Genomic DNA, 27,695 nt, shown 5'->3' with positions numbered 1-27,695 from the left:
CATCCTTTTTCCTCAACCAAAGATTCCCCTCTACCGTGGTTGACATCACCCTCGACTATGTCCGTTAGGTTTCACACACCTGCTCTCACCGCTTCCCCTCCTTCCTAGAACCATGATAGGGTTCCTCTTATCCTCACCTTTCACCCACCAGCCTTTAGATCATCTTCCGTCATTTCCGCCACTTCCAGTGTGATCGCACCACTAAACACATATTCCTCTCCCCTCCTCTTTCAGCATTCTGAAGGGGCTGCTCTCTCCGCGACACCCTGGTCCATTCCTCAATCACCCCCAGCACCCCCTCCCCTTCCCACAGCACCTTCCCGTGCAAGTGCAGGAGATGCAACACCTGCCCTTTTACCGCCTCCTTTCTCACTGTCCAGGGCCCCAAATACTCCTTCCAGGTGAAACAGCAATTTATGTGTACTTCTTGCAATTTAGTATACTGTATTCACTGCTCATGATGCGGTCTCCTCTACATTGGGGAGACCAAATGCAAATTGGGTGACCACTTTGCGGAACACCACCGTTCAGTCCGTAGTGTGACCCTGAGCTTCCGGTCACCTGTCACTTTAATTCTCTGCTCCACTCCCACTCTGACCTTGACCTCGGCCTCTTGCGCTGTTCCATAGAAGCTCAGCATAAGCTCGAAGAACAGCACCTCATTTTTTGATTAGGCACTTTACAGCCTTCTGGACTCAACATCGAGTTCAACAATTTCAGACCATAATCTCTGCTATTTTTTCCAGACAGCAATTGTTGATGTTTCTGCCATTACAATGTCCTATTACCATCTCCTTTTGCTTCGTACAGTCATACTTTTTGTCATTAAATTACTCCTGCCTTCCACCCTGTCACAGACCTTCCCTTTTGTTCTTTCCTCTCCTCCCACCTTTCCCTGCCCCTGCACGTGCTTAAAATGTGTTACATCTCTAACTTTTTCCAGTTCTGACGAAATATTGACCTGAAACATTAACTCTGTTTCTCTCTCCACAGCTGCTGCCTGACCTGCTGAGTATTTCCAGCATTTTCTGTTTTTTATTTCAGAATATTTTCTTAGTGCTTGAGAGACTAGGAGCTGTCAAACAGCAAAAGGATTTTGGTGTCCAGATACATAATTCACAAAAAGCTAGTGCACAGGCACAAATAGTAATCAAAAAGGCTAATGGAATGTTGGCTTTTATCCCAAGGGGGTTGGAAATCAAAAGTGAGAAAGAAAAGAAATATTTGCATTTATATAGCGCTTTTCACGATCACTGGACATCCCAAAGTGCTTTACTGCCAATAAAGTACTTTTTTTTTTTGAAGTGCATTCATTGTTGCAACTTAGGAAACACGGCAGCCAATTTGCGCATAGCTAGCTCCCACAAACAGCGATGTCCTTAATGACCAGTTAATCTGTTTTTATGATGTTGACTGAAGGTAAAATATTGGCCAGGACACCCCTGCTCTTTTTCAAAATATTGCCATGGGATCTTTTACACCCACCTGAGAGAACAGACGGGGCCTCAGTTTAACATCTCATCTGAAAGATGGCAGCTCTGACAGTGCGGCACTCCCTCAGCACTGCACTGGAGTGTCAGCCTAGCTTTTTGTGTTAAAAGTCTCTGGAGTGAGACTTGAACTCTCAACTTTCTGACTCAGAGGCAAGAGTGCTACCAACTGAGCCGCAGCTGAAAAGGTGAGGAAGTTATGCTTCATCTGTACAGAGCCTTGGCAGACCCCATCCGGCAGACTACCGAGGCTTAAAGGGTTAAATTATGAGGTTGCAAAAAAACTTGACTTGTACTCCTTAAGTTTAGATGATTGATGGATGATCTAATCAAGATGTTTAAAGGGATTCAATGGGCAAAAAGAAAGACTTAGATTTATAAAGGGCCTTTCACAACCACCGGAAGTCTCAAAGTGCTTCACATCCAATGGAGAACTTTTGGAGTGTAGTCACTGTTGTAATGTCGGAAACGCTGCAGCCAATTTGCGCACAAGCAAGCTCCCACAAACAGCAATGTGATAATGACCAGATAATCTATTATTGTTATTAAAAACTCAATTTCTGGGGATAGGCTTTTGACCAGTATCCACTATAAGCCCACTGACTCCCACAGCTACCTGGACTACACTTCCTCCCAACCCACATCATGTAAGGACGCCATTCCATTCTCCCAGTTTCTCCATCTCCATCGCATCTGCTCTGACGATGCCACCTTTACAGCCTTTTGGACTCAACATCGAGTTGAACAATTTCAGAGCATAACCTCCGGCCACCTTTGGTTCCCTTCCCCCGCCCCCCCTCCCCAAACCCCCTGCCCCCATATCTTACGTTTTTTTCTTCTTTCTTCTCTCTTTTTTTTCTCTTTGTCTATAATGGCAGCTGGTCATTACTATGCCATTCACACCCTATCCAGATTGACTTTTTTCTGACCTGTCATTACCATTTCAATTTGGCTAACATCCCTTTTGTCTCTCTAGTCTCTCCTGTCTTCCACCCTATCACTTTTGTTCTTTCTTCACCTCCGCCTTTCAGTGCTTAAGAATGTGCTCTTTTTGAACATTCAGTTGGTCTGACGAAGGGTCGTCGACCCGAAACGTGAACTCTGTTTTGTTCTCTACAGATGCTACCTGACCCACTGAGATTTACAGCATTCTCTGTTTTTATTCCAGCATCTGCAGTATCTGTTTTTGTTCTGCTGACTGGGAATATTGAAGCTTCAGACACCAGAGCAGAAATTTATGTTTATTCTAGAATGTGAAAGCTACTATAAATACAAGTTCTTTATTTCTGTTTATATATTTTAATTATGAGAGAAATGGGAAAATTAAATTTCAAATATAATCATAAATCAGAACGGGTCTTATATTTTTTTTTCATCGGCTTATACAGTCTAATCCTCTTAAATTAAGAACTTTGGACTCGGGCATTACCTTAAGCAGAACAATCCCTGATCTTTTAAACTCTGCTGCTATATTTGACTTGCTCTTTAATTAAAGACTGGTCTTGAAGGTTAGTCTTTCTCAGACAACGTGCTCAAAATGGAATTATCTGTATAGTCTAGTCCTATCCAGGCAATCCATCTATAGATAAAAGCTGGTTTCATTCCAGAAACACTTGGTTCGAAAGATGAATGAAAAGCCAACGGATACCATATGTGGAAATATGGTGTCGCACAAAATAATTGCAATTTTATAACCCAGATAATTCCAATTATTTTATCTTTGTAAAAAGTTAGGAGTACGTGGTGAATCCTACTCTGCCCTAGCTATGCTCAAGAGTAACGAACTCGTGTGACACAGCTATGGGCATTGGGTCCGTCTTCAGCGTGAGGTTGCCCAGCCCAAAAAAATCATTTTATATGAAATACATAAGTTTTGACGGTGCACTCTCTCACACTGCAGGAGTTCTTAAATTACATCTCAATATCCAATGCTGATTAGTGTCACAGATTCCCTTAAAATCAAACTTGAATTTCCTTGAATTTAAAAAAATAATCTTCCAGCAAAAGATTTTTTCATTTTGACATGCTTAATGATTTCCTTATACTGACTTGCTTGTACTTGAAGTATTTAATATTTAATATAAGCTCAGAATAAAATTGCTGCTTCAGCCTTTGGAATGAGAAGAAATATATTGGTAGGGTTAAGCAAAGAACACTTATCAGACATCATAAGGAATCCTGTTGTTAAAGGTACGAGATATCTACACGGCTATATTTCGGGTCAGATGCAGTGCAGATGCAAGGTGATTCCATAGACTTTCAGAAATGCAAGATGAAGATGTGGTTATCCAAATAGTTTTTTGCTAGACAAATTTTAAATATTTCAGCCACTAGCCCTATTAATGTTTTCCCAGTCAGCTCCCCAGATCAATTGTTTATATTTTCAGATATGGTTGAGGTTTTCACGCGAATCGGTAGAAGTGTTGTTCATTAGCATAATTCTAGTGCAGATTTCAGTGTGTGTCAGTGGAGTGAAATTTTGAGAATTAAACAGGAGTGTCACAATAGTGAAAAAAATTCAGAAAGCTTCTGGCAGGGGCTAAAAGATCTCAATGTATGAGAGTAGCCTTTTCCAAGGTTGGAGGGAGATGATGAAGACTGCAGTGGCCCAGCCAAACAATGAGTTATTGATCTTGGAAGAATGCATTGATCTTCATTGAAACAGTGCAGGAATTCAGAAACGGAGGTTAGAGTGGGAAATGGGAGGGGATTGAACATAATAAGAACATAAGAATTAGGAACAGGAGTAGGCCATCTAGCCCCTCGAGCCTGCTCCGCCATTCAACAAGATCATGGCTGATCTGGCCCTGGACTCAGCTCCATTTACCCGCCCGCTCCCCGTAACCCTTAATTCCCTTAAAAATCTATCTATCTGTGACTTGAATACATTCAATGAGCTAGCCTCAACTGCTTCCTTGGGCAGAGAATTCCACAGATTCACAACCCTCTAGGAGAAGAAATTCCTTCTCAACTCGGTTTTAAATTGACTCCCCCGTATTTTGAGGCTGTGCTCCCTAGTTCTAGTCTCCCCGACCAGTAGAAACAACCTCTCTGCCTCTATCTTGTCTATCCCTTTCATTATTTTAAATGTTTCTATAAGATCACCCCTCATCCTTCTGAACTCCAACGAGTAACGACCCAGTCTACTCAATCTATAATCATAAGGTAACCCCCTCATCTCCAGAATCAACCTAGTGAATCGTCTCTGTACCCCCTCCAAAGCTAGTATATCCTTCCTTAAGGAAGGTGACCAAAACTGCATGCAGTACTCCAGGTGCGGCCTCAACAATACCCTATACATTTGCAGCAGGACCTCCCTGCTTTTGTACTCCATCCCTCTCGCAATGAAGGCCAACATTCCATTCGCCTCCTTATTACCTGCTGCACCTGCAAACTAACTTTTTGGGATTCATGCACAAGGACCCCCCAGGTCCTTCTGCACTGCAGCATGTTGTAATTATTCCCCATTCAAATAATATTCCCTTTTACTGTTTTTTTTTCCCCAAGGTGGATGACCTCACATTTTCCGACATTGTATTCCATCTGCCAAACCTTAGCCCATTCGCTTAACCTATCTAAATCTCTTTGCAGCCTTTCTGTGTCCTCTACACAACCCGCTTTACCACTAATCTTTGTGTCATCTGCAAATTTTGTTACACTACACTCTGTCCCCTCTTCCAGGTCATCTATGTATATTGTAAACAGTTGTGGTCCCAGCACCGATCCCTGTGGCACACTACTAACCACCGATTTCCAACCCGAAAAGGACCCATTTATCCCGACTCTCTGCTTTCTGTTCGCCAGCCAATTCTCTATCCATGCTAATACATTTCCTCTGACTCCGCGTACCTCTATCTTCTGCAGTAACCTTTTGTGTGGCACTTTATCGAATGCCTTTTGGAAATCTAAATACACCACATCCATCGGTACACCTCTATCCACCATGCTCGTTATATCCTCAAAGAATTCCAGTAAATTAGTTAAACGTGATTTCCCCTTCATGAATCCATGTTGCGTCTGCTTGATTGCACTATTCCTATCTAGATGTCCCGCTATTTCTTCCTTAATGATAGTTTCAAGCATTTTCCTCACTACAGATGTTAAACTAACCGGCCTATAGTTACCTGCCTTTTGTCTGCCCCCTTTTTTAAACAGAGGCGTTACATTAGCGGCTTTCCAATTCGCTGGTATCTCCCCAGAGTTCAGAGAATTTTGGTAGATTATAATGAATGCATCTGCTATAACTTCTGCCATCTCTTTTAATACCCTGGGATGCATTTCATCAGGACCAGGGGACTTGTTACCTTGAGTCCCATTAGCCTGTCCAGCACTACCCCGCTAGTGATAAGTCTCAAGGTCCTCCCTTCCCACATTCCTGTGACCAGCAATTTTTGGCATGGTTTTTGTGTCTTCCACTGTGAAAACCGAAGCAAAATAATTATTTAAGGTCTCAGCCATTTCCACATTTCCCATTATTAAATACCCCTTCTCATCTTCTAAGGGACCAACATTTACTTTAAAGTGACGGGCCACAAACAGATCAGGTCATACTTCTGGATGTAACAGATTTGGTGAGCAGTGAATACAGTAATACTAGATTAGAGAAGGTACATGTGAATTGCTGCCTAATGTGAAAAGTGTTTTTGGGGTCTTAGACAGTGATATGGCAGGAAGCAAATGGACAGGTGTTTTCGTAGTTTCTTCTTAGTTAGGATGGTTTGCACATACATGTTAAGCTAGAAAACTGGTGAAAGCTTAAATAAGCTGATAAAAAAAGGAAACACCGCCCAAAAATAGCTTTAAATATAGCCCTTATAACATGTGAAAATGAGTAGTTAGATTAAAAGTGCAAAGGACACAAGCTTGGCTTAACCTAAACTGCAGGTATAACCAAACATTCCACCATACAACCATAGATGTTTACAGCACAGAAAGAGATCATTCAGCTCATCATGTCTCTGCTGGCTTTTTGATAATGAGATTCGTTTTGGATTGCTCGGTCATGCTTTCGTCCCATAGCCTTGTATCTTTCTCTGCTTTGAAAAATTTCCAATTTTCCCTTATAAGATAAAATGGTCTTTCCCTCAACCATTCCCTATGGCAAAACATTCTAGGTTCCAACAATCCTTTTTTTCATTAGTAACAATGAGAACTCGCAGATACGGAGTTCTCATTGCTATTAATGAGAATACTGTACCTGACTGGTTGTGCAGTCACATGTGACTGCAGTCTGCTTTCGAACCTCGAGGACGGGAGCACGCTTCGAAAAGCGGGAAGAGAAGGCTTCCCCACCATAATCGCAGGCACCTCCGGAATCACCAGGTAATTTTATTAAAATTCTCGGGTCGGAGGAGTTCGTCCGAAAGCCTCCGACCGGAATTTCAGGCTCAATATTACTCATTTGCTCTTCCACTATATTTCCTTATTTGTAAAACCTAAAATGCTATTGGTCTTTTTTATGGTTTTATTACCTGCACTTGGACATTCAGGGAATTATACTTGTGCATTCACACCCTTCAATGTCATTACAATAAGGTCCATTCCTTATTTTTCCTCCCAAAATGTATTAGCTCACACTTATCCACATTAAATTGCATCAACCATCTGTTAGCCCTTCTGCTAACCTTTCTATGTCATCCTGAAGGCCTTTACAGTCTACCTTGGAAAAACCTCCTATTTTGAGCCATCACCAAATCTTGACATTGTACTCTTCTTGCCTAAATCCAAACCATCTACATTTTCTAAGAACAAAAGTGGGTCCAGCACTGACCACTGTTCCAATCTGAGCAACACCCATTTACCCCTAACTCTTTCTGCTGTCGACCAACTTTCTATCCAATCTGTTACATTTCTTGTAATATCATATGCCTGAATTTTTCTAACAAACTTCCTTATTGAATGCCTTCTGAAAATCCATATATACTGCATCTATTGTTCTCCCTTTATCTATCCAATCTTATTTTCCCTTTGTCTATCCAATCTTAGGCTTATATTCACTGGAATTTAGAAGAATGAGAAGAAATCTCATAGAAACATATAAAATTCTGACGGGACTGGACAGGTTGGATGCAGGAAAAATGTTCCTGATGTTGGGGAAGTCCAGAACCAGGGATCACAGTCTAAGGATAAGGGGTAAGCCATTTAGGACCGAGATGAGGAGAAACTTCTTCACTCAGAGAATTGTGAACCTGTGGAATTCTCTACCACAGAAAATTGTTGAGGCCAGTTCATTAGATATATTCAAAAAGATGTGGCCCTTACACTAAAGGGATCAAGGGGTATGGAAAGAAAGCAGGAATGGGGTACTAAAGTTGCATGATCAGCCATGATCATATTGAATGGTGGTGCAGGCTCAAAGGGCCAAATGGCCTACTGCTGCACCTATTTTCTATGTTTCAATCGATCATTTCTTCAAACAAGTCACATGCCAAACATGACATACAACCTTTTCTTAATTAACCCATGCATTTTTAAATACACATTAATTTTATCTCAAATTATGGAGTCGAAGAGTTAGCTTTTAAGAGTTTGATGTGAGTCGAACTGGTCTATAGCTATCCAATTTTATCTTCGTCCCACTTCTTGAAACAAAAGCATTCCATCATTTTTACTGCAGAACAAAAAAAGTAAATTACAAAAACATGCAGCTTTCAAGAGTGATGGATACAGAACTTACTGAAAATAAATTTGAGTGCTCAAGGCATGAGATTTATTTTATAAGAGAACTTAGAGGCATCTCCAGAAAACTTTCATTTTGACCCTTTATTTGATATATTTTGACATTTTGGAGCTGACTGTAATTCTGCCAGTCAAGCCAAAAGTATTCGCCTGCGCTTGCTTTCTGCATGCTCTCGACGACGAGACTTGGTGCTCAGCACCCTCCCAGATGCTCTTCCTCCACTTAGGGCGGTCTTTGGCCAGGGACTCCCAGGTGTCGGTGGGGATGTTGCACTTTATCAGGGAGGCTTTGATGGTGTCTTCGAAACATTTCCTCTGCCCATCTGGGGATCGCCTGCCGTGTAAGAGTTCCAAGTAGAGCGCTTGCTTTGGGAGTCTTGTTGCCAAATTAAATTAATTATGGGTTAAGTCATGGCAGGAGAGCCCAGACCCATGTCATGCTCCTCCTGTGCTATGTGGGAAGCCAGGGCCACTTCGTGTCCCTGACGACTACGTGTGCAGGAAGTGTGTCCAGCTGTAGATCCTGACAGACCGCATTGCTCATGGATTCACTCTGGAGCATCCGCGATGCTGAGGATGTCGTGAATAGCACATTTAGTGAGTCGGTCACACAACAGGTAAAGGTTACTCAGGTAGATAGGGAATGGGTGACCATCAGACAGAGCAGTGGAAGGAAGGTAGTGCAGGGGTCCCCTGCTGTCAGCCTCCTCCAAAACAGATACACCGCCTTGGGTGCTGTTGGGGGGATGACTCACCAGGGGAGGGCAGCAGCAGCCAAGTTCATGGCACCATAGGTGGCTCTGCTGCACAGGAGGGCAGGAAAAAGAGTGGGAGAGCCATAGTGGTAGGGGATTCTATTGTAAGGTGACCAGATAGACGTTTCTGCGGCCGCATTCAAGACTCCAGGTTGGTATGTTGCCTCCCTGGTGCAAAGGTCAAGGATATCTCGGAGCGGCTGCAGGACATTTTGGAGGGGGAGGGTGAACAGCCAGTTGTCGTGGTGCATGTAGGGACCAACAATTGAGGTAAAAAACGGGATGACAAGCTGAATTTAGGAAGCTAGGAGTTAAATTAAAAAGTAGGACTCAAGGTAGTAATCTCAGGATTGCTACCAGTGCCACGTGCTAGTCAGAGTAGGAATCGCAGCATAGCTCAGATGAATACATGGCTTGAAGAGTGGTGCAGGAGGGAGGGATTCAACTTCTTGGGACATTGGAACCGATTCTGGGGGAGGTGGGACCAGTACAAACCGGACGGTCTGGGCAGGACCAGAACCAATGTCCTAGGGGGAGTGTTTGCTCGTGCTGCTGGGGAGGGGTTAAACTAATATGGCAGGGGGATGGGAACCTATGCAGGGAGACAGAGGGAAGTAAAATGGGGGCAGAAGCAAAATATAGAAAGAAGAAAAGTAAAAGTGGAGGGCAGAGAACCCCAAGGCGAAAATCAAAAAGGGCCACGTTACAGCAAAATTCTAAAGGGGAAAAGCGTGTTAAAAAGACAAGCCTGAAAGCTCTGTGCCTCAATGCGAGGAGTATTCGTAATAAGGTGGCCGAATTTACTGCGCAGGCAGCTATTAACGAATATGATATAATTGGCATTACGGAGACATGGCTCCACGGTGACCAAGGCTGGGAACTCAACATCCAGTGGTATTCAACATTCAGGAAGGATAGACAGAAAGGAAAAGGAAATGGGGTAGCATTGCTGCTTAAAGAGGAAATTAACGCAATAGTAAGGAAGGACATTAGCTTGGATGATGTGGAATCTGTATGGGTGGAGCTGCGGAATACCAAAGGGCAGAAAACGCTAGTGGGAGTTGTGTACAGATCACTAAACAGTAGTCGTGAGGTTGGGGACAGCATCAAACAAGAAATTAAGGATGCATGCAATAAGAGTACAGCAGTTATCATGGGCGACTTTAATCTACATATAGATTGGGATAACCAAACTGGTAGCAATACGGTGGAGGAGGATTTCCTCGAGTGTATTAGGGATGGTTTTTTAGATCAATATGTCAAGGAACCAACTAGAGGGCTGGCCATCCTAGACTGGGTAATGTGTAATGAGAAAGGACTAATTAGCAATATTATTGTGCGAGGCCCCTTGGGGAAGAATGACCATAATGTGGTAGAATTCTTTATTAAGATGGAGAGTGATACAGTTAATTCAGAGACTAGGGTCCTGAACTTAGGGAAAGGTAAATTCGATGGTATGAGACGTGAATTGGCTAGAATAGACCGGCGATTGATATTTAAAGGGTTGACGGTGGATAGGCAATGGCAAACATTTAAAGATCACATGGATGAACTTCAATTGTACATCCCAGTCTGGAGTAAAAATAAAGCGGGGAAGATGGCTCAACCATGGCTAACGAGGGAAATTAAGGATAGTATTAAATCCAAGGAAGAGGCAGATAAATTGGCCAGAAAAAGCAGCAAACCTGAGGCCTGGGAGAAATTTAGAGTTCAGTAGAGGAGGACAAAGGATTTGGTTAGGAGGGGTAAAATAGACTATGAGTGGAAGCTTGTTGAGAACATAAAAAGTGACTGCAAAACCTTCTATAAATATGTGAAGAGAAAAAGATTAGTGAAGACAAACGTAGATCCCTTGCAGTCAGAATCAGGTGAATTTATAATGGGGAACAAAGAAATTGCAGACCAATTGAACAAATACTTTGGTTCTGTCTTCACGAAGGAAGACACAAATAACCTTCCGGAAATACTAGGGGACCGAGGGTCTAGTGAGAAGGAGGAACTGAAGGAAATCCTTATTAGTCAGGAAATTGTGTTAGGGAAATTGATGGGATTGAAGGCTGATAAATCCCCGGGGCCTGATAGTCTGCATCGCAGAGTACTTAAGGAAGTGGCCCTAGAAATAGTGGATGCATTGGTGATCATTTTCCAACAGTCTATCGACTCTGGATCAGTTCCTATGGACTGGAGGGTAGCTAATGTAACACCACTTTTTAAGAAAGGAGGGAGAGAGAAAATGGGGAATTATTGACCGGTTAGCCTGACATCAGCAGTGGGGAAAATGTTGGAATCAATTATTAAAGATGAAATTGCAACGCATTTGGAAAGCAGTGACAGGATCGGTGCAAGTCAGCATGGATTTATGAAAGGGAAATCATGCTTGACAAATCTTCTGGAATTTTTTGAAGATGTAACTAGTAGAGTGGACAAGGGAGAACCTTGTGGTGTATTTGAACTTTCAAAAGGCCTTTGACAAGGTCCCACACAAGAGATTGGTGTGCAAAATTAAAGCACATGGTATTGGGGGTAATGTACTGACGTGGATAGAGAACTGGTTGGCAGACAGGAAGCAGAGAGTCGGGATAAACGGGGCCTTTTCAGAAAAGCAGGCAGTGACTAGTGGGGTGCCGCAGGGCTCAGACCCCAGCTATTTACACTATACATCAATGATTTAGATGAAGGAATTGAGTGTAATATCTCCAAGTTTGCAGATGACGCTAAGCTGGGTGGCGGTGTGAGCTGTGAGGAGGATGCTAAGAGGCTTCAGGGTGCCTTGGACAGGTTAGGTGAGTGGGCAAATGCATGGCAGATGCAGTATAATGTGGATAAATGTGAGGTTATCCCACTTTGGGGGCAAAAACACGAAGGCAGAATATTATCTGAATGGCGGCATATTAGGAAAAAGGGAGGTACAACGAGACCTGGGTGTCATGGTGCATGAGTCATTGAAAGTCGGCAAGCAGGTACAGCAGGCGGTGAAGAAAGCAAATGGCATGTTGGCCTTCATAGCTAGGGGATTTGAGTATAGGAGCAGGCAGGTCTTACTGCAGTTGTACAGGGCTTTGGATGAGGCCTCACCTGGAATATTGTGTTCAGTTTTGGTCTCCCACTTTGAGGAAGGATATTCTTGCTATTGAGGAAGCTCAGCCAAGGTTCACCCGACTGATTCCCGGGATGGCAGGACTGACATATGAGGAGAGAATGGATCGACTGTGCTTGTATTCACTGGAGTTTAGAAGGATGAGAGGGGATCTCATAGAAACAAATAAAATTCTGACGGGACTGGACAGGTTAGATGCAGGGAGAATGTTCCCGTGTTGGGGAAATCCAGAACCAGGGGACACAGTCTAAGGGTAAGGTGTAAGCCATTTAGGACCGAGATGAGGAGAAACTTCTTCACTCAGAGAGTTGTTAACTTGTGGAATTCTCTACCGCAGAGAGTTGTTGATGCCAGTTCGTTGGATATATTCAAGAGGGAGTTAGATATGGCCCTTACAGCTAAAGGGATCAAGGGGTATGGAGAGAAAGCAGGAAAGGGGTAATGAGGTGATGATCAGCCATGATCTTAATTGAATGGTGGTGCAGGCTCGAAGGGCCTACTCCTGCACCTATTTTCTATGTTTCTATGTCAGGCAAGCAGATAATGTGGCCCGCTCAACGGAGCTGGTCAAGTGTGGTCAGTGCTTTGATGCCGTTATTACTTTAATTCTGCTGTTATTATTTTAAAACTCAAAAAAATGTATCTTCTTGCCCTGGAAATAAAAACTATTGCATTGCACTCATTTAAAAAAAATAAAATAAAATGTACAGAAACAGTTTGCGAAATGTGGGGGTGGGGAAGCTGGAATTTTGTGCTCTCAGGTGGACTTGATTGACTGACTCCAGTCTGCAATCTTTTGATTATTCAGGTTACTCCTCAGACTTCTCCATGGAAGTTGACTGCTCTAATATAGATAGCACATCCCCTCTCCCAGGTCACTCCACAATAACATATGAATTGTCACCATCAGCATGTAAACAAACTGAAAGCTGCTTTCAAGGTTACACAACTCATCCATAAATAAGCCAGCTGTCCAAATAATTCACAGTAATACATTGTAGTAAAGTCTTAAATATGGGGTTCTCAATGTAATTCAGTAAACCATTCCAGCCTCATTCTCCATTTCATTTCAAAACCCTGGCAATTCTACAAATGCAGTGACAGAAGTGCATAAGTAAAGTCAGTTCCTGTATTCACAGCAGCACAAACAAAGTTGAGATCGATTTGAAGATCCCATGGCACTATTTAATAAGCAAGGAATTCTCCTGGCGCACTGGCCAATATTCCTCCTTGAACCACAATAAATAAAACTGGTCATTCACCTCATTTTTATTTGTAGGATTTTGCATTGGAAAAAACTAGCTACTGCATTTGCTTATACAATTGTTACTGCATTTCAAAATTAATTAAATGTTTGAGATGTTTCAAAGTATGCAAGTATTATTACAGTCAACCCTCTTTAACTGGATATATGCCTTGTGGTTAATAACCTGATGTGTCACATAATTGAGTTTTGATTTACCATCCAGAAAACAAGTTATGTATTACCCTTTTGTTAAGGTTATAAAAGGTGTGACATTACTGGTGGTTGTGGAATGCCTGAAGACTGCATAGGTACCTGTTATCAGTCACTTGAAAGGATTTGTAGCTTTTCATTGAAGTTTAAAACCAACATTCCCACAGGTGGTTATTAATGGCCTTGGTGGATAAATACTGAAATGCTGTAAATATTGTTTCAGAAAAATGCTGGAGACTAAGCAAAATGAAACTTTATGAAAGATTTCTGAAAAGAGAAAAAGTTGCATAGAGTGGTCGTAAATGATTGCTGGAATTGCTTCCTCCTGATTTACATCTTACCAATCCCTTAATACACAATACTGACTGGCATTGAGAAAATGTCCTTTAATCAGCAGGCACTTCAGATGTCTGCATCTATGATATCAAGGTACAGCCACTGCATGTTAAATCTATTATATTGAGTCAGTATTTTAAATTAAACCTGTTAATTTCAATGTCTCAATAGATTTTTATTTGAACTATTCAACAGTTAGGATAGGGGAAGATTTTATAAACTCTGCCACCCCTAGCCACTTCTTGATTAATTTTGGTAACCCAAATTGCTATATCACAAATAAGATTATGAGGAGACTTGACAGAGAGGATGTTTCCACTGATAGGGGAGACTAGAACTAGAGGGCATAATCTTAGAATAAGGGACCACCCAATTAAAACTGAGATGAGGAGAAATTTCTTCTCTGAGCGTTGTAAATCTGGAATTCACTGCCTCAGAAAGCTGTGGAAGCTGGGTCATTGAATAAATTTAAGACAGTTTCTTAAACGATAAGGGTATAAGGGATTATAGGGAGCAGGCAGGGAAGTGGAGATGAGTCCATGATCAGATCAGCCATGATCATATTAAATGGTGGAGCAGGCTCGAGGGGCCATATGGCCTACTCCTGCTCCTATTTCTTATGTTCTTATGTGAGGAAGATCTTTTTTATGCAGCGAGTGGTAATGACCTGGAATTCGCTGCCTACAAGGGTGGTGGAAGCGGAGACAATCAATGATTTCAAAAGGATATTGGATAGGCACTTGAGGGAAATAAACTTGCAGGGCAACGAGGATAGAGCGGGGGAATGGGACTGACTGGATTGCTCTGCACAGAGCCAGCACTGACTCAATGAGCCGAATGGCCTCCTTTTGTGCCGTAATGACTATTAATTTTGCACATTCCCTCCTCCTCCAAATCCAACAGTGATAAATCTCTATCCTAATGTAGGTAGCCTATGTCAAACTTTTGATAAAGGAAAAGACAGGAGAATCACAGTTATTTACAACTGTGGTACATAACATTATGTAGAAAACAACTGTCTAGAAACATTTCTTCATAAATTTGTGACTTTTAAAATGTATGACTATCAAGCCAGAACACTAACCTATACTTACCAAGTAAAGCAGACATATTCTGAAAGACTCTAAGAAGCTCTGGAGTGATTGATGGACTGTTTTCCAATGTCACTAACCTATAAGGTGGCAATAAAAAAGTAACTGATAAGAGTTTCATTGACATTTAGCAGTTACAAAATAAACAAATGAACCATATAAACTGATAATGGGTCTAAAATACTGCAGTATCTCAATGGGCAATCTCAACATCAAACACCTGAGCACTGTCACTGATTAAGATACTTAAGGCCATAATTAGCAATTCAGAATATCAGTCTAATCACATAGCTCATTTGCTAAGGGAATTAACATCTACCGATAATTAAAAAATCAAAAACACAGAACAATGCCACAAATAAGATCACAATTGTCAGTTCATTTTAATTTCATTAAGTAGCAAATGTGTCCCTCTCTCCATTTAAAATTTCACACATATTACTGGCACAGTTGTGTCTTGAGTCCAAAGAATGAATTATACCTTTATTATACTGCACATTTGGTGATATACTGCTAATACGATGCAGTAATTTTCCTCATGCCAGCTCAGAAATATACATTAGCACTGATCATGCCGTCTGGCCTTAGCATGTATCAGTTCGCTTTGAAACTGACACAAAAACTGAATTTAAACACACATTTCTGGAGCTCACACACCTCCCTCCACCTGCCCCTGCAAATAGTAGTGCAATCAGGCAGTATAGTTGGATGCTTCTCATTCACAATGTTGCACAAATGGTGCTTGAATGTATCGATATGATCAGTTCAAAATACACTAAAAAAAATGTTTAAATATAAATAATTTACAGCTGGCAACAATACCCCTCATTTGAATTTCCAACTCTGGTTCGATAAATTTCTGGAGATTTGGTCACAAGACAGTTGATCATGCGACCACCTTCAAGACCACGCCATTGAAGTTAAAAGTTTAATTAAATAACTGTGAACTCAAAGCAGACCTGACCAGTGTAAATATGCAAACTAACTGCGCGAGACAGACCAGAAAGGCCGTAAGTGTGATCCCCGTTTCTTGCTGAGTTAGCTCATCTCAGCCATGGTAATGATAGGAGCACTACAATTAGTCTCACCCCATTTCCCTTTAATTTTTCCTGCACGGCCCATTCAATATACTACGCATGCGCGAGTTTTCCTATTTAAAAGCCAGTGAGCCAGCTGCACAGCCATGCAGCTTAAAGGGAACATTGATCTCAATTCCCTTGGGTCAGGAAGATGAAAAGTCAGCCAGGATTCCCACTCCTGATTGCTAGCTATGTCTTTAAAAATTGAGGTCTAAGGTAAGCTGCAATATGCTCGTCACCAGTTTGTAACAACTTTTGGTTAACCTTTGCTACGGCGAACATGACTTCTTTCTCTTTTTCATGTCCCACCTTCGCTGCTGCATCCTCACCCTGAATCATCAGAGTGAAGAGCAATATGCAGACGGTCTATGTAGGATTTGCACAGTATCAAGATTGAAACATCATTTAATTTTAATTACTGACCTAATCTTCACTTCAGTACTACCTATGGACATAAATTAATGATTGAAATAGATTATTTTATTTTTGGAAGCTAGAACCCAGAGTATTAAATTAGGAAATCTGTATAATTTGTTTAAATATTAATTACTCTAAGTTTTGACTCATGTAAAAACACAAATCAGTTAATCCCAAAAATAAAATATAATATGTATTCTATTTCACTGTGGAGATGTCATGTTAACATCTGAAATGCTCAACATTCATCCACCCTTCAGGGAAGCGCATTACAGAAGGTGGAGAAAGGAGGAGATAAGAACATAAGAAATAGGAGCAGGAGTAGGCCATTCGGCCCCTCGAGCCTGCTCCGCCGTTCAATAATATCATGATCATCGACCTCAACTCCACTTTTCACCCGATCTCCATATCCCTTGATTCCCCTAGACTCCAAAAATCTATCTCTGAGCCTTGAATATATTCAGAGATTCAGCATCCAAAGATTCACAACCTTCAATGAAGAAATTCCTCCTCATCTCGGTCTTAAATGGCCCTTATCCTGAGACTGTGCCCCCTAGATCCAGACATTCCAGCCAGGGGAAACAACCTCTCAGCATCTACCCTGTCAATCCCCTTCAGAATATTGTATGTTTCAATGAGATCACCTCTCATTCTTCAAAACTGCAGAGAGAATAGGTCCATTCTACACATCATAAGACAGCCCTCTCACCCCAGGAATCAATCTAGTGAATCTTCGTTGCACCACCTCCAAGGCAAGTATATCCTTCCTTAGATAAGGAGACCAAAACTGTGCACAGTACTCCAGGTGTGATCTCACCAAGGCCCTGTACAATTGTTGCAAAACTTCCTCACTCTTGTACTCCAACCCCCTTGCAATAAAGGACAACATGCCATTTGCCTTCCTTATTGCTTGCTGTACCTGCATGCTAGCTTTGTGTTTCTTGCACAAGGACACCCAAATCTCTCTGAACATTTAAAAGTTTCTCACTATTTAAAAAAGATTCTGGTTTTCTATTCTTCCTACCAAGTGAATAACCTCACATTTCCCTACATTATACTCCATCTGCCACTTTACTGCCCACTCATTTAGTCTAGTTATATCCCTGGTCTATATATTTCTGGGCTTTCTAGTACATACATCTCTAAATGTACACAAGATTAATTCTAGACTAATTCCCAGTGTAAAGCATCTTAGTTGTCAAGAGAGGTTAAAGAGTTGGGACTCTACACTTTAGAGTAGTGTAGACTTGGGAGTGATCTGACTGCGATTTATAAGATGATGAAGGGAATAGATGTGTTCCTGTTGGCAGTTTGTTCCAATTAAACAGGTTAGGGAGGATTAGGGATCACAATTTAAAGTTATGTAAGGCCAGATCTAGGTTAGATGTCAGCAGGTGGTTGGTTTCCCAGAGATTAGTGAACCCCTGAAACAGGCTGCCATCTCAAGCAGTGAATGCCGACTTGCTAAATTCCTTCAAGCGAGAGCTGGACCTGTTTCTGGTTGAGACGGATGTCACCTTTTACAAAGGAATGATCTCCTGGACTAGTTGGGATCACCTAGCTGAGTCAGAGAGGAATTTCCCAGATCAAATGGGCCTGAGTTTTTAAATCTAATTTTTCATCTCTCCCAGATCACATAGTTTCGGGTGGGGTGGGGAGTGTGTATATTGTGATACACAAGGTACCGCAATTGTGGGGGACAGGCTGGATGGACCAGAGGGTCTTTACCTGTCCAGCATTCACCATATGTTCATAAATTGTATTGTAACAGATCCAACTCTTCTCCATCGCTTACAGAAGTAGCGTAAATCTGATGAAGGTCTACATGCAGCTTTATAATGCGTCCCACTGTATCTAATACTGTATAAACATACAAATTATACACAGGATTCAAAATTTTAAAATTCTTAACAGCCTTCTATTTTCCAGCAACTCGGGTTTTAATAGTTTACTCAAAGCCCTAAGTGGTTCCATAATGAGCCTGAAATGTTTGCATAAAAACGTGCTGGGGAAAAGGAAGGAAATATTCGCATTAAAACCTACAGGATCCAGGTAGCTGGATTGATTCATTTGAATTTAAATATCCAAAGTGCCTTGGAGATTTATAACCCAGCAGCTGCGCCTAGTGCCTGGCCGGGTCTCTTGGACATCCAATGAAGCTGAACACCTTTCGTAAAACAGGTCTTTGAAGACTTTTAAAAGCTAGACTGGGATTTTTAAGAAAAACCAGCTCATCCCACTGACTGAATGTAGTCTTTCAGATTCCAAGACAAGACCTATCTTGGTAGAGAAACCGGAAAAGGCAAGTCAGACTGAGACAAAACTTAATACCCCATGGTAATAAATCAGTTAATCGCTCAAAGACTACATTTAAACAGGGTTTCCCTCGTCACTCAAACGTGACAAGAATATTTAAAAAAACATTTAATTGATCGAAAAGAACTAGAATTTTCTTAACATGTAATATTTTGCATTATAATACACAAGCCTGAGACTTCTTCATAAAAGGATGCAGAATATTACAACTAAGGTAATGCAGTACTTTTAAAAGATGCACAATCTACTTGCAGAGTGTTACTCATCACTCTCTGAGTCAGAGAAGATGGTATGGTGTTGACACTCAGTGATTTGACACTTTTCTGCCCACCTGACCAGTCCCTTGATATATTCCTGTAGTCTACAGCTGTCTTCCTCACTATCAACCACATGGCCAATTTTTGTATCATCTGCAAACTTCTTAATCGTACCCCCTACATTGAAATCTAAATCGTTGATATATACCATAAAAAACAAGGGACCTAGTACTGAGCCCTGCGGAACCCCACTGGAAACAGCCTCCCCGTCGCAAAAACACCCGCTTACCATTACTCTTTGCTTCCTGCCACTGAGCCAATTTTAGATCCAACTTGCCACATTCCCTTGGATCCCATAGGCTTTTACTTTTCTGACCAGTTTGCCAAATGGGACCTTGTCAAAAGCCTTGCTAAAGTCCATTTGGCTACATCAAAGCGCTACCCTCATTCACCCTGCTCATTAACGCCTCAAAAAAAAATCACCCGTTTTACTTTTGTTTATGAACTAATTTAGTGTCTGTTTTAGATGACCTTTTCAAATGTTTAAATTTAGAGATGTGAGTGCTACCACTCTCACCGACTCAGAAGGTTCATGGTTTAAGTGTCATTTCGGGAATAGAACACATAATCTAGGCTGATACTTCAATGCAGCACTGAGGGGGTGCTACATTTTCAGAAGCGCTGTTAAACAAAGCCCCTGTTTACCTCTTCAGTTGGCCATAGAAAATGCTATGGGGCTAGTTGACGAGCAGGTTCTCCCACTGTCCTGGCAAACATTTCTCCCTCACCATCAGAAACAGATTGACTAGTCTTTCATCTCATTTGCTGTTTGTAAAACCTTGCCGTGCACAAACTTGCTGCTACTTTTATTGCATAACAACTGTTATAACATTTCAAAAGTAATTCATTGGTCCTGAAGCGCTTTGGTATGTCCTGAGAACATGATAGGTGCCACATAAATCCAACTTTAGTTTGTTCTTTCTAAGTTTAGTCTTTCCTAACAAGTGCCATATTCGTAGTCCACTCCAAAGAAAATATCCTGACAAAATTATTTTATATAAACCCCAATAAGGGAGATTTTCACTCCCTCACAAAGCGCAGGTGTCAAAAAGAGCTAGAATGAGATCTGGTTAAGTATAATGCACAGATTCCACCAAGCTTGCACAATGAAGAATTATGAACATAAGTATGAAAATAGAATACCTAAGGCCCTGTTGCATATTGCCTCGGCCCCAAACTCTGGAATTCCCTGCCTAAACCTCTCTGCCTCTCTATCCTCCTTCAACACTCCTTAAAACCAACCTCTGACCAAGTTTTTGGTCACCTGCCCTAATTTTACCTTATGCGGCTCGGTGTCAATTTTTTAAATCTCATAATACTTCTGTGAAGCACCATGGGATGTTTCACTACATTAAAAGCGCTATATAAATATAAGTTGTTGTTCTATTATTGAACCTTTGTTTACAATATTTCAACAAATTTACCTGATTGAAAATGACCCAATTGATCATTGATTTTCAAGCTAACATTGCTGTCGGCAATCAACATTAACAAACAAAGTTAGAGTAACAGAGCATCAGTGACTAAGGTGACATGAAGGAAAAATAGAAAAACGTCAAAGCTAAAGGCACTATATTTGAATGCGCGAAGCATTCACAACTAAATAGATGAATTAATAGCACAGATAGAAATTAATAGATTTGATCTAATAGCCATTACGAAGATGTGGTTGCAAAGTGCCCATGGTTGGGAACTAAATATTCCAGGATACTTCACTTTAAGAGATAGGCAAATTAGAAAAGGAGGATAATAAAGGATGGGATAAAGAAAGTAGAGAAAAAGGATCTTAGCTCCGAAAATCAAGAGGTAGAATCAATTTGGGTGGAGCTAAGAAACAGCAAGGGGCAGAAAACATTGGTGGGAGTTGTTTATAGGCCTGCAAACAGTAGTTGTAATGTAGAGCAGAGTATGAATCAGATAATATGGTAATCATGGAGGACTTTAATCTACATATAGGGCCCAAGTTTCCACACGATAAAAAACGGGCGCCCCTCCGAGCTGGGCGCCCGTTTTTCGCGCCACAAAGTGCGCCTAAAAAAAACCTCCGTATTCTCCATCTCCCTGCAGGTCCTCTGGCCCTCGGCGCGGCGCAGCAGGAGCTGTAGGGGGGCGGAGCCAGGTCCCTGCGCTGAAAACAGTGCCGGGGCCTCTGCACATGCGCGCTACAGTGGGCACGCAAGTGCAGTAGCTCCAGGCGCCCGAAACTGTGTGGGAGGGGCCCGAAGCACGCAGCCCCTAGCCCTGGCCGAATGGCCTCACTGGGGCTGCGTGAATAAGGCTCCTCCCACGGCCAGCTCCTGCTTCCTGCCGACTCCTGCTCTTACTTTCCCCCCCCCGGACCCAACCCGACTGCCGCTCCTGCTCTGCCCACCCCCCCCCCCACCCCCCCGGACCGGACCCGACTCGACCCGCCTGTTGCTGCCGCTCCTGCTTCCCCCCCGGACCCGATCCGTCTGCCGCTCCTGCTTCCCCCCTGGACCCAACCCGCCTGTCGCTGCTGCTCCTGCTTCCCCCCGGGTCCCGACCTGACCCGTCTGCCGCTGCCGCTCCTGCTTCCCCCCCCGACCGGACCCGACTCGACCCGTCTGCGGCTGCCGCTGCCGCTCCCACCCGACTCGACCCGACTCTACTCCCGCCCCCGCCCCCGGACTGGATCCGACCTGACCTCCCTCTCCCTCCCTCCCTCTCTTCCCCCCCCCACGCCGACCCGAACCGAACCTCTCTCCCCGACCCGACCCAACGCCACCTACCTCTGGTGCTGGGGACGGGTCCTGCCCAAAATCTCGGGCCCGGCCCGTTCAGCCTTCGGTCCCGACGGCAAACCGCTTCCTAAAGTCCTGCCTGAAGAACTTTCACACAGGTAGGAACATGGTTTATTTAATCTTTTCTTTGCTTATAAATTTTTATTCAGGTTGGATTTATTTGTATAATATTTGTATAAGTATAACTAAGGATTTATTGTAGAATTTAATGAGTTCCCTTCCCCCCCCCCCACGCCTAATTTGTAACCTGCGCCTGATTTTTTAATGTGTAGAACAGGTTTTTTCAGTTCTACAAAAATCTTCACTTGTTCCATTCTAATTTAGTTTGGAGTACATTTTCACTGTGGAAACTTTGAAATCAGGCGTCAGTGGCCGGACACGCCCCCTTTTGAAGAAAAAATTATGTTCCAAAGTGGAACTGTTCTAATTGACTAGAACTGCAGAAAAAAAATGTGGAGAATTGCGATTTCTAAGATAATCCGTTCTCCACCAGTTGCTCCTAAAAATTAGGCACAAATCATGTGGAAACTTGGGCCCATAGAGTGGGCAAACCAAATTTGCAGAAATAATGTGGAGGATGAATTCATGGAATGTATTCAAGATAGTTTGCTAGATCAGTATGTTGAGGAACCAACTGGGAGCAGGCTATTTTAGATCTAGTATTGTGCAATGAGAAATGGTTAATTAACAACCTTGTCGTAAAGTTGCCCTTCAGGAAGAGTGACTATAATATGATAGAATTTGATATTAAGTTTGAAAGTGATTTAGTTACATCTGAAACTAGGGTCTTAAATCTAAACAAAGCAAACTCCGTAGATATGAGGGGTGAGTTGGCTAAGGTAGATTTAGAAACTACATTAAAAGGTATGACGGTAGACGAGCAATGGCTACCATTTAAAGAATTAATATATCATTTAAATTCCTCAAGGCACAAAAACTCCACAGGAAAAGTGGCCTAACCGTGGCTAACCAAAGAAGTTAAAGATAGTATTAAATCAAAGGAAGAGGATTATAATTTGCCAAAAAAAGCAGTAAGCCTGAGGATTGGGAGGATTTTAGAATTCAGCAAAGGAGGACCAAGAAATTGATAAAGAAAGGGAAAATAGAATGAGAGTAAACTAGCAAGAGACATAAAAACAGACTGTAAAAGCTTCTATAGCTATGTAAAAAGGAAAAGATAAGCAAAAGTAAATGTGGGTTCCTTACAGGCTGAGACAGGGGAAGTTATAATGGGGAACAAGGAAATGGCAGAGAAATTAAACAAATATTTTGTGTCCTTCTCCACGGAAGAAGATGCAAAGAAACCTCCCCGAAATAGTGGAGAACCAAAGGTCCAGCGAGAATGGGGAACAGAAGAAATTAATAATGGAAAAAAATAGTACTGGGGAAATTAATGGGACTGAAAGCCGATAAATCCCCTGGACCTGTTGGCCTACATCCTAGGGCTTTGAAAGAGGTGGCTAAAGAGATAGTGGATGCATTGGTTGTCATCTTCCAAAAATCCACAGATTCTAGAAAGGTTCCCATGGATTGGAAGGTAGCAAATGTAACCCTGCTATTTGAGAAAGGAGGGAGAGAGAAAACAGGGAACTACAGACCAGTTAGCCTGACATCAGTAGTAGGGAAAATGCTAGAATCTATTATTAAGGAAGTGGTAACAGGGCACTTAGAAATTAGTAATAGGATTGGGTAGAATCATCATGGATTTATGAAAGGGAAATCATGTTTGACAAATCTGTTAAGAGCTTTTTTGAGATTGTAACTAGCAGAATAGGTAAGGGTGAACCAGTAGATTTTCAGAAGGCATTCGAAAAGGTGCCACACAAGAGGTTATTAAACAAAATTAGGGCTCATGGGATTGGGGGCAATATACTAGCATAGATTGAAGATTGGTTAACGGACAGAAAACAGAAAGTCGGAATAAATGGGTCATTTTTGGGTTGGCAGACTGTAACTAGTGGGTTCCGCAAGGATCAGTGCTTGGGCCTCAGCTATTCACAATATCTATCAATAATTTTGATGAGAGGACCAAATGTAATATATCCAAGTTTGCTGATGATACGAAGCTAGGTGGGAATGTAAGTTGTAAGGAAGATGCAGAGAGACTTCAAGGGGGTAGAAACAGGTTAAGTGAGTGGGCAAAAACATGGCAAATGGAATATAATGTGGAGAAATATGAAGGTATCCATTTTGGTAGGAAAAATTTAAAAAAGAGTATTTTTTAAAACGGTGAGAGATTGGGAAATGTTGGTGTTCAGAGCGACCTGGGTGCCTTTGTACATGAATCACTGAAAGTTAACATGCAGGTACAGCATGCAATTAAGAAAGCAAATGGTATGTTGGCCTTTATTACAAGAGGTGAGAGTATCAGAGTAAAGACATCTTACTGCAATTATATAGGGCCCTGGTGAGACCACATCTGGACTATTGTGTACAGTTTTGGTCTCTTTACCCAAGTAAGGATATACTTGCCATAGAGGGAGTGCAACAAAGGTTCACCAGACTAATTCCTGGGATGGGGGGATTGTCCGATGAGGAGAGATTCAGTGGACTAGGTCCATATTCTCTAGAGTTTAGAAAAATGAGAGGTGATCTAATTAAAACATACAAAATTCTTACAGGGCTTGACAGGGTAGATGCAGGGAGGATGTTCCCCCTGACTGGGGAATCTAGAATCAGGGGTCACAGTCTCAGAATAAGGGGTCGGCCATTTTAAACTGAGATGAGGAGGAATTTCTTCACTCAGCGGGTGGTGAATCTTTGGAATTCTCTGCCGCAGAGGGCTGTGGATGCTCAGTCATTAAGTATATTCAAGACAAAGATTGATAGATTTTTGAATATTAAGGGAATCAAGGTTATGGGGATAGTGCAGGAAAGTGGAATTGACGTAGAAGATCTTATTATTGAATGGTGGAGCAGGTTCGAGGGGCCAAATGGCCGACTCCTGCTCCTAATTCTTATGTTCTAAATCTGACCAACACTTGGACTTCCCAGTATGGATTACAGGAACATCATTGACAAGAAAAACTGTTAGACAACCCATAATAATTTGCATTAAAATTCATCATTTCATTATGTGGATTGAAATTACTGAGATTAATTATCTGGCCTGTTCTCTTCCTCAAACAAAGCATTTTTGCCAAGCTGATTTTCCTTCCAGCCTTTAAAACACTGCAGTGAAAGCACATCACCAATTTGACAAATAATGCATGTTTCTGGTTTAAATCATTTATCTTCCAAAAGACATTACACATGGAATATTCATTCTGTTGCTAGTGATTTCAAGTCCACAGCTTTATTGCGCATCATAAATGTTGAAATTTTTGGAAGCTATTACTATTCTACTCATCATTGCTTTTGAAGACAGCTTTTCAATGAAAATGTCACAATTTTTTTCCTTGGTCACCTGCAGCAAGCTGTTCAATAACAAAAGGATACGGTGTGAGCAAATCAAACATTACAGTTCACTAATGAGTAAGTTTCGTTGGGATTGTGAAATTAACCTACTAGAAGAGCATAGATCAATTAGCTGATCCGACTAAAGATGAATCATTATGTCTGACACAAAAACCAGGGTTAAATGAGACTTGCTGCTTAGGTTCTCATTATACTTGTCTAACCTTTTCACATAGACATTCCCACAAATGAAAAATTATCATTTCAGCATGCTGTTAGACACAAAGTTAAATCATTGAAATCACTTAGATTAAAACTGTTCCATTTAATTTTTTACTCATCTTTTAAGAAAGAAAAAAAGACGTGGATTAATATAACACCTTTCACAACCAGCGGAAGTCTCGAAGCATTTTACATCCAATGAAGTACTTTTAGAGTGTAGTCACTGTTGTAATGTAGGAAATGCAGCAGCCAATTTGCACAAAAGCAAGCTCCCACAAACAGCAATGTGATAATGACCAGATAATCTGTTTTTGTTATGTTGATTGAGGTATAAATATTGGCCAGGACACCGGGGATAACTCCTTTGCTCCTTCTTCGAAATAGTGCCGTGGGATCTTTTACGTCCACTTGGTTTAAAGTCTCATCCAAAAGACAAACTTAATTTGCAGACATGAACTAATGGTGATCCAACATTATCTAAAATATGTTATGTTTTAAAAAGTCCTGTCAACTTGACCTTCTATAGGGAAGCAATATCTATTCAATGCAAATATGTCTGAATTACCAACACAGTTTTGAGCCTGAAGTAAAAAACTCACGTCTCCCAAGCCTCTTAGCTCAAGAAGCCTGTGATTTCTTCACTTTAACTATGGACGAGGTTTTAACTAGGCGAAGGAGATACAACATAGTTGATAGGGCATGCTACTGCAGTGCCATCCTTTCGCCAAGTATTCTGAAAACACATCACATTAGCCCTAAAATAATTTGACCTGACCTCACATCACCATCAAGAAAGCAAATCCAAAGAGGTTTTTCTTTAGGTTGCGTCACTCAAAACAATACAAATAAAATAATTTTGAAAAATATTTGGCATCTTGTTTTTTTTTATAATGGTGTAATCATTTAAAAAGTAACAATAGAGTTTACCATAATTAAGTTACAATATATAATTTATTCAGATGAAATATCTTCACCCAAAGTGTCATATATTTTGCCTTTTCAAACATGCTGGGCTGGATTTTGGGCTTTTTGGATTCCGGGGCGTTAAAGGTAGCGCATTTATGTATGCCTCCTTTCCTTCTAACATGAATCTCACACACAAATGAGAAATCTCTCATGCATATGATCCCTCTCAAAAGTTTTACTTCTGCACCCAGTGTCTTCTAATCATCGATGCACATGAACTCACTAATTTACATCCTTCCTTACAATAAACTCCCACTGCTACTATGGCTTTCAGAAAGATCACCTATGTTACATCTCTCTAACCACCTAACCTCATGAAACTCATGCAACATCCAAACAGATTGATTGGAAGCCACTGGAACATTCACACAGTGTCACATATTGTACTATGGTAGGCATATGTGCCACAACAGGAGAGAAACCCTTCCTATTTTTCTCTTTGCAGTCAAAGCACTCCCTCAACAGGAGGGAGCAGCTGTGCACAAGTGGGGGGCTGCCTCAAATACTGCAGCTTAATGATGTCGAGGAATGGGTGTCAACCCTCACTGGAGTAGCAGCTTGGGCAGTTGCCGGGGGCGATGCTGAGTCCCCTTCAGGTAGTGAGGGTAGGTAAATGGAAAGGGCGCTTGAAAGAACTGCATTGAGATGTATAATGAAGTGGTGGTGGGCCTTCAAATGAAAATGTCAAGCGCGCCAGCCTTCCCGTGATGTATTAAGCTCAGGCCATGGCGGTGATGACGAGCTGCAGACACAACGATCATCACTGAGCCGCAGAGCCCACCAGTTGCCTCTGCTCAACATTCCTCATTTGGTGGCAATGAGATTTTTGAGGGGTTTGAGGATTCGGAGGCTCCTGGCCCCAATCGCCCACAGCAACGCAGTGCGAGGGGGCAATCTCGCAGGCCAGCTCACCGGAGAGTGAGTCGACAAAGTCGGTCTGCTCAATTACAGGGAGACATGTAACTGGACTTGGTGGAAATGTCCAGAGAAATCACAGGAATGCACCATGAGCTTATGGATGCATTGGGATGGATCCCAGAGAGCATCGACAAACTTACTGCGACTGTTGCGGAGGCAACGTCACAGATTGTCAATGCGACTCAGGACTCCAGCGAGTTCATCATTGCCCACACACAGAGTCTGATGGCCTCGAGCAGCGACAGTAGCGTTCCAGATTGTATGGCGCGTGCCCTTGATCACGTTGCGGCATCGCACAAATCGCAGGCACAAGCTATGCTTTAGCTTGGTGATATGATGCGGTCGATGACTGGTGCCATCCTCTGCATTCCCCACTGTCCAACCGGGAAGGGACGGTGC

The 27,695-nt window shown here is 42.0% G+C and overlaps 1 protein-coding gene across 6 annotated transcripts in view; it reads right to left on the bottom strand.

Annotated features, from left to right (window-relative positions):
• The window catches only part of ipo11 (importin 11), a 928,775-nt gene that overhangs the window by 360,276 nt on the left and 540,804 nt on the right, over window positions 1-27,695 (bottom strand). For all 6 annotated transcript variants that reach the window (XM_070869309.1, XM_070869300.1, XM_070869323.1 and 3 more), the window contains one exon: window positions 14,907-14,983. In XM_070869309.1, coding sequence (XP_070725410.1) covers window positions 14,907-14,983 — 77 coding nt within the window. The remainder of the gene's footprint in view (window positions 1-14,906; window positions 14,984-27,695) is intronic.

This window comes from Pristiophorus japonicus, chromosome 2 (genome assembly GCF_044704955.1).
Source record: "Pristiophorus japonicus isolate sPriJap1 chromosome 2, sPriJap1.hap1, whole genome shotgun sequence".
Classification (NCBI taxonomy): domain Eukaryota; kingdom Metazoa; phylum Chordata; class Chondrichthyes; family Pristiophoridae; genus Pristiophorus; species Pristiophorus japonicus.
The sequence above is the reverse complement of the archived record's forward strand: the minus strand, read 5'-3'. Positions and strand labels throughout refer to the sequence as shown.